The sequence below is a fragment of the Nematolebias whitei genome, chromosome 1, assembly GCF_014905685.2.
Source record: "Nematolebias whitei isolate Nwh7 chromosome 1, NemWhi1, whole genome shotgun sequence".
Classification (NCBI taxonomy): domain Eukaryota; kingdom Metazoa; phylum Chordata; class Actinopteri; order Cyprinodontiformes; family Rivulidae; genus Nematolebias; species Nematolebias whitei.
The window spans coordinates 6,983,390-6,996,734 of record NC_056498.1 but is presented as its reverse complement, the minus strand read 5'-3'; the positions used below and the strand labels follow the sequence as shown (position 1 = coordinate 6,996,734).

The 13,345-nt window shown below is 42.6% G+C and overlaps 1 protein-coding gene across 2 annotated transcripts in view; it reads left to right on the top strand.

The window, feature by feature from the left end:
* Positions 1–372: 372 nt before the first annotated feature.
* The window catches only part of rap1gds1 (RAP1, GTP-GDP dissociation stimulator 1), a gene marked incomplete at its 5' end in the record, with an annotated part of 99,537 nt that continues 86,564 nt past the window's right edge, over positions 373–13,345 (top strand). For both annotated transcript variants that reach the window (XM_037674848.1, XM_037674840.1), the window contains 2 exon segments: positions 373–474; positions 5,696–5,818. In XM_037674848.1, the coding sequence (XP_037530776.1) occupies positions 373–474; positions 5,696–5,818 (225 nt within the window).

Below are 13,345 nucleotides of genomic sequence, written 5' to 3'. Positions count from 1 at the left end.
TTTGGCTGCTCTCTGCCAGTTCTCTCGGCCATTCCCACTTCTCCACTGCAGAGCGGAGATCCTGGCATGCTGCAGGAGGAAGCTTCTCCTGTGGTGCGGGCTGTACACAGATGCAGCAGGTCCTAAATCATTTAAAATAATTTATTTTAAATAAAAAAATCTATGCCGATCGTGCGGCTCATCCATCAATCAGCCAATTATGTGTCATGTCCAATTTTACTTTGAAAAACCGCAATTGAGCAAGTCCGCGGAAAACGAACTGTAAAGTAAAGTGGGACTACTGTAATAGAAATGTAAAAATTAATCAGACTGCTTAAGAAACAGGTCATTTTATCATTGTAAAGTTTAATGTGATAAAATGTTTGTTCTCAGACAACCTGAGTGAAGCTCTGGAGAAGCTGAAGCTGACATCATCGGACAGCGCCAGCACTGAGACCTGTCTGGACTGCTTGCTCAAGGCACTCGCCAACAACAGTGAGTAAAAACGTATAGACTGTTTGGGAGGTGTACTGAAATTTGCTTTCCTCACAAACGTCCCACCAGGACTCAGTACCAGAATCCTTGGTCCAGAATTATTGTATTATTTCTGTTAACTGAATTATGTTCTGACTGGTGTCATCTCTGGTCTGTGAACAAACACCCTGAGGCTCTTTACGTGGTAGCCGGAGACTTTAATCACGTGAATGTAAAGGACTGTCTCCCAAGCTTTACCAGCATGTGGGCATACCAACACGTGGAAACAACACGCTAGACCATGTTTACACGAATGTAAAAGATGCATACAAAGCCGAACCCCGCCCCCACCTAGGACTGTCAGACCACATCTCAATCTTAATGATACCTGCTTACCTCCCCCCACTGAGACGCTCCAGACTGGTACAAAAGAAAGTTAAATGTTGGATCCAGGACAGTGGCCCCATACTGAGAGATTGTTTTGAACGAACAGACTGGCAGGTTTTCAGAGAAGCTGCTGAAAATGGAAGATCGCTTGATCTGGACCAATACGCATCCTCAGTTCTGGGTTACATTAGTATGTGTACTGACACCGTCTCTACCATCAGATATGTTAAAAGCTACCCAAACAGAAAACCTTGACTGGATGCGGAGTTGCGCACCCTGCTGGAATCCAGGAACACTGCCTTCAGGTCTGGAAACAGAGGAGTTGAGTAGGACAAGGAAAGAGCTGTTTGCTGGTATTAAGAAGGCCAAGGCCACATATGCACAGAGGATTGAGAGTCAATTCACCTCACAAGACCCTCTGAGCATGTGGAGGGGCATTAAGTGCATAACAAATTATAAAGGAAGGAGCAAACAATGCCCCAAAGACCCATCTCTGCCTGATGCCCTCAACAAGTTCTTTGCACGCTTTAAAGACCCGAACAGACCACCCAGCACCAGACTTGCCTGACCACCGGATAAAGAGCATCTCAGCGTGACCTCAGCAGATGTAAGTAATCCTCACAAAGCAACCGGTCCAGACAACAACCCCGGAAAAGTGTTGAAAGAATGTGCCGATTAGCTCTGCGAGGTGCTGGCAGACATCTTTAACACCTCACTTACTCTAGAGACATTTCCCACCTGCCTGAAGACTGCCACCATCATCCCAGTCCCAAAAAGCTCTACAGTGACTGGTCTGAATGACTATCGGCCAGTGGCGCTCACCCCGATAGTCGCTAAATGCTTCGAAAAACTGTTCATGACTCGCATCAAAACAACCATGAACATCAACGAGGACCCTCATCAGTATGCATACCGTGAGAACCGATCAACAGAGGACGCCATCTCTTCTGTGGTCCACACTGCTCTCTCCCACCTGGAGCAGAATGACTCCTATGTCCGTATGCTCTTTATGGACTTCACATCCGCCTTCAACACCATGATCCTCCAAACCCTGATGAACAAACTATTCACACTAGGACTAAGCCCCTCCATTTGCAACTGGGTACTAGACTTCTTAACAAACAGACCACAGTTAGCGAGGATCCACAACTTCTCCTCCTCCACCATAACCCTCAGCACTGGCTCTCCTCAGGGATGTGTGTTGAGCCCCCTCCTGTTTACTCTGCTCACGTATGATTGTGCAGCTACTCATCCAGGCTGTCATATTGTAAAGTTTGCAGATGATACAGCGGTGGTGGGATGCATCACAAACGATGATGAGTCCAGCTACAGGCAAGAGGTGGAACACCTGGAGAGCTGGTGCAAAGAGAATAACCTTCACATCAATGTGAAGAAGACAAAGGAGATGATCGTGGACTTCAGAAGGAACAAAAACATCTACACCCCCCTGAACATAAGAGGATCTGCGGTGGAAGTGGTCTCCAGCTTTAAGTACTTGGGTGTACACATGAATGACAACCTCAGCTGGAGCAACACCACCACCAGCCTGATCAAGAAAGCTCATCAGAGACTCTACTTCCTCAGACGGCTGAGACGAGCTGGTCTGGGAAGCTCAGTCCTCACCTCCTTCTACAGGTGTACAGTGGAGAGCATCCTGTGCTCCAGAATCAACATGTGGCATGGAGGCTGCACAGCTGCAGAAAGAAAAGCTCTGCAGAGAGTGGTGAAGGCTGCACAGAAGTCTGTTGGAGTCAGTCTCTCCACCATCACAGACATTTATACCTCTAGATGCAGGAAGAGGGCCACCTGCATCATGAAGGACCCCACTCACCCAGCACACACACTTTTTGCCCCACTCCCCTCAGGAAGGAGGTTGAGGAGCATTAAGTGTAGAACCACTAGACTGAGGAACAGCTTCTACCCTGAGGCTGTTAGGCTCATGAATCTCTAACTAGAATAATCACTGTGAAAAATCACATCATGTTGCTGCTGATCTGTTTCATGTTGCTGCTGATCTGTTTCATGTTGCTGCTGATCTGTTTCATGTTTCTGCTGATCGGTTTCATGTTGATGTGTTCATGCGTGCTCATCTGTTCACACAGACCCATGCTCATGTTCGTGCTACTGTTCGACGTAATGTTTTATGCTATCAGTGCTTAGCATATTTTTAGTTGATGTTTTTCTTAGTTCATATCTTAGATGTTGTTACTGTTTTTCTTTTACATTTTATTGTTGGATTTAACTGGGACCCTGTGAACATAATTTCACTCCACCACATGTACCACATGTGGTGTAAATGACAAATAAAGAAACTCTGACTCCGATTGTTTGTATTGTGTCTTGTCACACAACTATCACTACGTCTTTTTCATCTGTTCCCTCCATGAGTCTCCATAATGAGTCCTCCTCCTCCATCTCACTCTGTCCTCACTCCAACTACCTCCATGTCCTCTCTAACTGCATCCATATATCTCCTCTTTGTCTTTTTTCTGGCAGCTGCATTCTAACATCCTTCTACCAATATACCCACTGTCCCTCCTCTGGACATGTCCAAACCACTGTCCCTCCTTTGGACTTGTCCAAACCATCTCAGTCTGGTCTCTCTAACTTTATCTCCCAGTAGTTCAACCTGTGCTGTACCTCTGATGATCTCATTCCTAATCTTCTCCATCCTTGTCTCTCCTAAGGAGAACCTCAACATCTTCATTTCTGCCACTTCCAGTTCTGTCTCCTGTCTTTTTGTCTCAAATCACTCCTGAAACGTTTCGCCATCCTTTACCACACTCTCCATTTTCCTGGACAGTGGACCCTAAGTACTTGGAAGTCTTGACCTTTGTGACCTCTGCTCCTTGTCGCCTCACTGTTCAACCTCCTCCCTGTCATTCATACACCAGCCTGTCGTGTCCTGTAACTTTAAACAACCTTTTGCATTAAAAATGTCACTTGCCTTTAAGAAACAGCAACAACACTAACCTGATCAGAGAACATGTAGACATGGTGTAGGGTTGAAAATGTTATACATTCTCCCGTGCGATTCTTGGCACCCATAAAAATCACTTTAGACTTGAGTCCTCAGTTTTATCCCCTCAGGTTAATAAAAATTAGAGGCTGACTGGTATCAGTTTTCTACTGCCAGTCTGGATCTTTAGAAATTAGGACAACTGATGACCAGTATACAACACATTTTATCTTATTTTTGGACATTATGCATTTTTCATTAGCTTACCTTAAATATATAATGAACAACCCTTAGAGGCACTTTTACATTTAAAATTGACATGTGACCCAAGCAAAATGAGCTAAAATAAGACATTTTCCAAATTGAGTTATTTTCAAATTCTTCATCTCAGATGCTTCAAAATATAGTCTCTTGAAATTTGGCAATTTATTATCTGGTCTGCTAGCATCTAGTTCTGATTACAAAAGAGGTGAAAAAAATCAGCCCCGCATTAATTTTTGTCAATAATTTAGTTAAATTATTTTGGTGCAGTCAGTAGTCATGATTTTTTCTGACTAAGCCTAAAAATCATTCTACATTTTGAATTTTGTCAGATTTTTTTCAAACACTCTCATAGCCTCACAATAACTTTACTACACTCGTGTTCCTGAGGGGAAAAATCACCCACACCAGAATACACTGAAAATATGACTTTAATCCCATATTTATCAAATTATAAAATAAAACATTCCTCTCAGCAATGTTTTTCTCTTTTACTTCCATCTCTATACTTTAGAGTTTTATTTTAGCTCACTAGATGGTGTTCTGCTTTTATATTTGAGAACTTCTGTAAAAATCACTGGCGGGTGGATCGCTTCAACTCAGCCCAGAAGCAGAACCTTCTCCCTGTCAGATGTTGCTGCAGAGTCTCGCCTCTCATCTCAGACAAAATTGTTTGTTTGGATGTAAAGAACAACAGAAGTAAACATTTAGTCTGAAAAATCTGTTTCACGTGCATGCAGCATCAGACGCTCCACGGCTGACTGCCGGTGGTTTCCCCAAAGCAGGATGTCAGTAGCAGGCACACTGTGCTCCTGCAGCTCGCTAGTATATTTGGGCCAGTACAAAATAATAAAAAAAAAAAAAGTAAATTAAATTAAAAAAATTGGAGTTGTCCATGGGTCAAGTAAGAAAAATAAAATAAAATAATAATAATTTTATTATAATAAACCTCCATGTCCAATTGCCAAGAGATAGGAGTAAATTTGAAACAAGGCCTCATTTTCAGCTACAGAATCTAAAGGGTTTTCACGAAACTCTGGACAATAAATAAAAAAAAAGTTGGTATTTTGGACGTCTGGGGTGGGGGGGTGGTGTATTTTCAATTCGCCCTTTTAGCTCTGCGACAGTACAGAAACAGACCGAATTGTGGAATTGGTCTCCATCCATCCATCCTCCCTCCCTCCCTCTCTGTCTCTCTCACTCGCTCTCTCGCTTATTCTGAAGTCGGGTCATGGGGGCAGCAGCTTGAGCAGGGAGGCCCAGACATCTCTTTCCACAGCCACCTCTTCCACTTTAAGAGGATTCCAAGGCGTTCCCAGGTCTACCATGTCCAGGGTTTTCTCTGGGGTATAGACTCTCAGTCTGACACCCAAAGCACCTCCCTGGGGAGTGATGAACTAGAAATGTAAATATCCTCCGTCTGTCCAAGAAATGTCATCAAAAATTGTATTTCAAGATGTGTGTGTGTATATCCATCCATCATCCATTATCTTTATCCACTTCTTTGTTTATATATAAAGTTGGTAGTAATTTTATTTTACCTGGAGTGTTGTTCAGGGACATTATATGTATGTAGAATATTTAGATTCCATTGTAATAATGTAATTAGTTTTGTCCTCTTTTATTTTTTTCCAGACACTGAGACCAGTATGAAGATCCAGGAGATGGGCATCCTTCCACTGCTGCCCGCCCTGCTGAACCCACAATCTTCCTGCACCCCCAAAGTAGCCAACATCATAGCTGAGGTGGCCAAAAATGGTGAGTTAGATTCTCTGGTCCTTCCACTCAGGAACACACTGAAAGGCATGGGTCTAAGATCAGGTTCTTGTCTGTGACTGTGTTCAGGTCTTTCTGTTAACAAGCTACCTTATGTGCGACTGGCTGAATTTTAATGAAACGATTAATGTTGAATATTAACCTAAAATTGGTTAAATTTGAATTAATTCCAATTTAAAATGGCTGCAGAACTAATAGACATTAGCAACAAAAATAGCTATAACTCTGTCTCAGTTGGCAGTTTGACAAAAACAGCTACAACTGTTTTGTTTCTCAACATAAGATGGTTTTAGTTTTAGTGGTGGGTGATAAGCATTCCTACTGCTAGCCTTTAAACATGTTCTTAATAGGTTTTTAATTTGTTTTTGTTACTGCGTTCTCAAAATCCTGAGTAGAAATGAAAAGATTTTCCTGTCAAAGTGCGAAGAGTGGAATTTGGAAATGCATGTCCATCCATCCCGTCGTCTGTCTGTTAATGTTGTGAGCATGATAACTTGAAAACTAAGTGAGGTACTGACGTCCATTTTAGTGTGCGGCTGCATCTAGATGTAAGAAAGGTTCCTGTTGAAAAATAGGGTTGCCACGTGAAAATTCAAGATGGCTGCTGCCATATATGTATATATGTTAACCTTGTGAGCTGTATAACTTGGGGGGGAGTGGTGGCACAGAGGTTAGAGAATCCTGTGATCAGAATGTTGTTGGTCCAACTCCCTGGACCAACAACATCAAAATGTGGGGGGGAAAGGTGGAACACATACACCTGACTCCACCCTCATTTGCCCCAATGTGGGCCCTTGAGCAAGGCTCTTAACCCCAACTCTCTGCTTCCCTGGGTGCCCTAGTTAGCAGCTCTCTGCTCCACACAGATGACTGTGGTAGCTCAGTGGTCTGTGGTTGAGTCAGGAAGGACATCCGACAAAAAACATTTGCCAAGTGTTTGTGTGAGTTGGTTCGCTGTGGTGACCCCTGAAGAACGGAGCAGCCGAAAGAAGAAAAAAAAAAAAAGAGCTGTATAACTTGCCAACTTCCATTTTGGTGAGTGGCTTCATCTAGGTGTAAGAAAGGTCACTATCAACAATTTGATCTTCATGTCAAAATCCAAGATGGCTACCACCATTTAAATATGTAAACCGGCCACCCATATCATTTGAGGAAACAATGTTTTTAATTTGTTTATTGCTTATAAGTATAGTTCATCAAATGACTGGGGTGGCTGAAGATTAATCAGAGGTGGCCAAGGCCACCATTGGTCACCCCCTGGCTCCTCCATTGCACCTGGTGGTAGGTAAAAGTTTTCCCTCCACACTCCAGGGTCTGTCCCTCTGCTCTGCCTCAGATAAGGAAAAAAAACTCCCTCTGTTCTCCACAGTCTAACTCCTACCAACTTGAATATCTTTCACCAAAAACGTTTAGGTTTACTTAACATTCTCTGTTCAATTACAGTTCGGAAAAACACTCATCTATAAAACTACAAACCGGATTCCAAAAAAGTTGGGACACTAAACAAATTGTGAATAAAAACTGAATGCAATGATGTGGAGATGGCAAATGTCAATATTTTATTCGTAATATAACATAGATGACATATCAAAAGTTTAATCTGAGTAAATGTAACATTTTAAAGGAAAAATATGTTGATTCAAAATTTCACAGTGTCAACAAATCCCAAAAAAGTTGGGACAAGTAGCAATAAGTGGCTGGAAAAAGGAACTTGAGCATATAACGAACAGCTGGAAGACCAATTAACACTAATTAGGTCAATTGACAACATGATTGGGTATAAAAAGAGCTTCTCAGAGTGTCGGTGTCTCTCAGAAGCCAAGATGGTAAGAGGATCACCAGTTCCACCATTGTTGCGCAGAAAGATAGTGCAGCAATACCAGAATGGTGTTACCCAGCGTAAAATAGCAGACTTTTAAGTTATCATCATCAACCGTGCATAACATCATCAAAATATTCAGAGAATCTGGAACAATCGCTGTGCGTAAGGGTCAAGGCCGTAAAACTCTACTGGATGCTCGTGATCTTCGGGCCCTTAAACGTCACTGCACCTCAAACAGGAATGCCACTGTCAAGGAAATAACAGAATGGGCTCAGGAATACTTCCAGAAAGCATTGTCAGTGAACACAATCCACCGTACCATACGCCGTTGCCAGCTGAAACTCTACAGTGTAAAGAGGAAGCCATTTCTAAGCAAGCTCCACAAGCTCAGACGTTTGCACTGGGCCAGGGGTCATTTAAAATGGAGTGTGGCAAAATGGAAGACTGTTCTGTGGTCAGATGAGTCACGATTTGAAGTTCTTTATGGAACACTGGGACGCCGTGTCATCCGGACCAGAGAGGACAAGGATAGCCCAAGTTGTTATCAATGCTCCGTTCAGAAGTCTGCATCACTGATGGTATGGGGTTGCATGAGCGCTTGTGGCATGGGCAGCTTGCATGTCTGGAAAGGCACCATTAATGCAGAGAACTATGTTCAGGTTCTAGAACAACATATGCTCCCATCTAGACGTCATCTCTTTCAGGGAAGACCCTGCATTTTTCAACACAATAATGCCAGACCACATTCTGCAGCAATCACAACATCATGGCTATGTAGGAGAAGGATCTGGGTTCTGAAATGGCCAGCCTGCAGTCCAGATCTTTCACCTATAGAGAACATTTGACACATCATAAAGAGGAAGGTGCGACAAAGAAGGCCCAAGACGATTGAACAGTTAGAGGCCTGCATTAGACATGAATGGGAGAGCATTCCTATTTCTAAACTTGAGAAACTGGTCTCCTCTGTCCCCAGACGTCTGTTGAGTGTTGTAAGAAGAAGGAGGGATGCCACACAGTGGTAAAAATGCACTTATCCCAACTTTTTTTGGGATTTGTTGACGCCATGAAATTTGGAAACAACAGATTTTTCCCTTAAAATGATAAATTCTCTTTTTAAACTTTTGATCTGTGATTTGTGTTCTATTCTGAGTAAAATATTAGATGTTGGCACCTCCACATCATTGCATTCAGTTTTTATTCACAATTTGTTTAGTGTCCCAACTATTTTGGAATCCGGTTTGTACCAACATTCATTTTTCAAACCCCTCAGCAGTGAAGGACATCAGCGCATCACTTGTATAATTTAACTGAATCATCTGAAAGCATCAAATGCCATCAAACAGAAGTGGGTTTATAGTTTAAGCAGATCTGGTTCTGACAGAGTTCTTGTATGAGCACACAAACCTTGTATAAATGCGGATTTAGAGGAATAATTTTTTTGTAAGTGCAGTAAAAGCTTTTAAAGCAGAAATGAAATGAGAACTGAATAGACTTTGGGCAGGAAAAGGTTATGGTAATGAAGGGTTTCTGAGTTTGCATGAGTGCAGCTAATGATCACTTGCCAGCAGTTGGCCGAGACTGGCAACGACCTGCTGGCATTTATCTGTCACCGCTTCCAGAAATGTCTGCAATCAGCCTAGTGACTGCTGGGCTAAAGACGGCTCCTCTTTTATGTTTTGAATTGGAATATTTAAAGCAGCACAGTGGAGTATTTTTATGTAAAAATGTTGGAATGTTAGAAGTATCTGTCACATCTGTGTCTTCTTTTCACTGTTTTCTGTAAAAGCTTGGTTGATTTTGCTTAATGTAGCAGTGTTTGCATTGAATCACTGTACTTTTATTTTCCTGGAGCTGCTAACCAGAACAGTCGCATAGCTTTCTCATACTGTAAATGGTACCAAATGCTTCTGAATAGAAGAACTGCATCAGTGTGTTTTATCGTGACAATCACAGGGGTCTGCTTTCCACATGATAGGCCCATCTAATAGAAACATCACATTCTGAGTATTTTTGTCCCTCTTTGCAAAGCTAAAGGAGGAAACTGGAAATACCCAATAAATACTAGAGCCTGACCAATATGAAAATTTTGGCTATCGCCAATACCGATTGGGGGTGTGTGGGGGTGTGACGAGGATAATAATAATAATGATGTTGTACATTGTCATCACTGTATGTTTCTATACAATGGCAAAATTAGTCTCTGCATTTAACCCATCCACCCCCAGGTGGTGCAGTGGGCAGCTATTGAAAGCGCCTGGAGGACATTTTGGGGATGAGGTGTGCTGCCCAGAGACACCACAAGGTATGCAATGACCGGGGATCAAACTTGAGACTTTCAGGTCCCGAGCCGGCTGCCCTGCCTCTACACCATCTCTGCCCCCATAGGATGCCTGCAGCGCCAGCACAACGTGATGACGTACGCACCTACCTGATCTGATCATGGCAGAGAGGAAGAAGTCTAAATGTCAGCAGTGTGGAAGCTTTTTTTCGTTGAGGATATTGGATTCCGAAGATTTTTGGACTATGTAGAGCCTCGCAACATCGTCCCCAATCAGAGATATTTTTCCGACATAGCCTTACCCGAGTTACAAGCCATCATTTCCGACATCATTGAGAAGCTAATAGCTCTTGGGTGAGTTTTACCACAGACATTTGGACGTCAAGTGTTAGCTCCGTTAGCATTATTGGTCTTGCGGCACAATGGATAGACAAAATTTTAACTTAAAAAGGCTGTCCTTCTTGCACAAGAGTGTAGAGGATACCTAGGAACCCGGAACAAGCCTCCACAAGTGAGACAGCATTGCGGGTGACTAATGCGAATAAATAACATTTAACACTTTTCATTTAATATAAGTTAAAGTGCTATGCATATGGCTGTTACTAAATACATGCCATCAGCTCTTACAGCTGTTACATAATTTTTGTAGCAAATAAGCCTAAATAGGAGGGCTATGTTCTGACAAAGGAAAGTACATTAAAAAAATCTGTATCGGTTATAGGTCAAATAAGTTTGAACATATCAGCATATCAGACAGATATCGGCCAAAAATCCATCCATCCATCCATCCATTTTCTTTACCCGCTTATTCCATTTTTGGGTCACGGGGGTCGCTGGTGCCCATGTCCAGCAATCACTGTGCGAGGGGCAGGGTACACCCTGGACAGGTCGCAAGTCCATCACAGGGCCACATAGAGACAAACGACACAAACAACCATTCACTCTCTCACTCACACCTAGGGACAATTTAGAGATACCAATCAGCCTAACATGCATGTTTTTGGACTGTGGGAGGAAACCGGAGTACCCGGAGAAAACCCACGCATGCACGGAGAGAACATGCAAACTCCACCCAGAAAGGCCCCTGGACCGGGGTTTGAACCAGGGACCTGCTCGCTGAGAGGCAGCAGCTCTACCAGTTGCGCCACCGTGCTGCCTGGCCAAAAATCCAATATCGTGTATCCCTAGTATTGACCACAGCAGTGTGGTTTTTTTTTTTCTTTGCAGAGAAGTAAAGATTTCAGACAAACAATGCATTTCATTGAGGATGACAAAGACAACATGACTAACACTGGATGTCCTCACAAACTGGAAGCTCAGTCTGACAGGACTGGTTGCTATAACTACTGACAGCAGGGTTAATGTCATGAAGGTGTTGCAACTGAACACTAACATTAGCTTACTAACTTGAGAGGCACGTAGCTAATGACAAGCGGGTTAGAGGATTAAAGAGAATTTATTAATGCTGATGGGGTTTTTTTACATTACAGATCAGTTAAAATAAACTTACCATGCTCTGTATTCCTCGCTGCTTCATCTGTGTTTAATGTGAAAGTGAAACTTAAGTCAACGGCCACAACTTGAAAGTAGTCTTCATGCGCCCTCTGCTGGATACATTGTACAATTACAGCCGGTTTCCTGTGTTTTAGGGGTGAAAATTAGAAGTGTTTATATCAACAAATTAAGGGACCATTATCACCAATCCAATAGATCCCCAAACATCTATATCGGCCCAAACGATATATTGGTCGGGCTCTTAATAAGTACCCCATAATTTGCGGGGGGGGGGGGGGGGGGGTTGGAAGATAAGCGGAGTGCTATGTTTGAATTGCACGTAGTTTGGCCTCTGAGCTGAGCTGCTAATCTTCAGTCCCTGTCCAGGAGTGAAGGAGCTGCGTGGGGGATTGGGGATACCAGGCGTCATGTTTGGAGGAAACCAGGCACCGCTTATTACCCAGACCAACACACCATCCCTATAGTGAAACATGGTGGTGGCAACATCATGCTATAGGGATGTTTTTCAGCAGCAGGTACTGGTATACGAGTCAGGATAGAGGGAAAGATGAATGCAGCAATGTACAGAGGCATCCTGGATGAAAACCTGCTCCAGAGTAGGGCTTTAACGGACTATTCGACAGGTCGATTCCTAGGACATCTATCGAGTTTTTTAATTTCACGTCGAGTATTCGCAGTGACGTCATTGTGTCACGTGATCTGCACCAGGCTCCTAGTAGAAGCTAACAAATGGATTCCTCCAGATGGACTGAGTGGAGCAGGCCCAGTCTTGGCAAACGGGTAGAAATACATCAATAGTCTGGAAATATTTCAGTAAAGATGAATCTTCTGATTCAACTACCGTACAGAAACAGAAAATGAATAAACTTCCTGACTGTTTGGAGCTCGTTGCAAACTGGTGTTATACCATATTCTGTGACCACTGTATATTGTGACCGTAGGGGGCGGTGTTGCATGCACTGTTGCAGGTCACAGAATATGGTGTAACACCGGGTCCAATCGACCGAACCAGAACCAGCTTCCTCTGACCTTGTTTCACAAACTAAAAGCAAAAAAATATTAATCTCTAAACCTATAAAAAACCTATAAACATATTAATCTCTAAAACTAAACCTAATGCGCAACACAGTTGGCGGTGGGGCAGGGTGGTCATATGCCCCACTGGTTTTAGTTTTGTTTTTGACGTGTAGTACGTTATTTCTTTCACTTTTGCAGTTTAATAACAATAACTAATAGTTTTGTTTTTCCTGTGACTTATTTGCAGTACGATAAATGGTAGGAACATAATATATGCTCCCAAATTGGTCCTTTTTTTTTTTTGGTAAATAATAAATGACACTTTTTTGCGGTTTTATTTATTTATTTTTGTATCTTTAGATCCTATGATGTCATCAACTACTCGAGTTCTACTCAAGTTTTATTATGTTAATGTCGAGTTTAAAAATTATGTAGTCGTTCAACCCCTACTCCAGAGCGCTCCTGACCTCAGACTGGGGCGACGGTTCATGTTTCAGTAGGACAACAACCCAAAGCACATGCCTAAGATCTCAAAGGAGGGGCCTCAGGACCATTCTGTAAAGGTCCTGGATGGACCAGAGTCCAGACTTTAACCTTATTGAACATCTCTGGAGATATCTGAAAATTGATGCACAGACGTCTCCCATCCAACCTGATGGAGCTTGAGAAGTACTGCAAAGAAGAATGAGACAAACTATCTAAAGAGAGGTGTGCTCAGCTTCTAGCATCATATTCAAGAAGACTGGAGGCTGTAACTGCTGACAAAGGTGGATCAGTAAAGTATTAAACAAAGGCTGTGAATACTTGAGTAAATGTGATTTTTTAGTTTTCTATTTTTAATAATTTTGCATTTATCTCAATCTTTTTTTCCCATTAT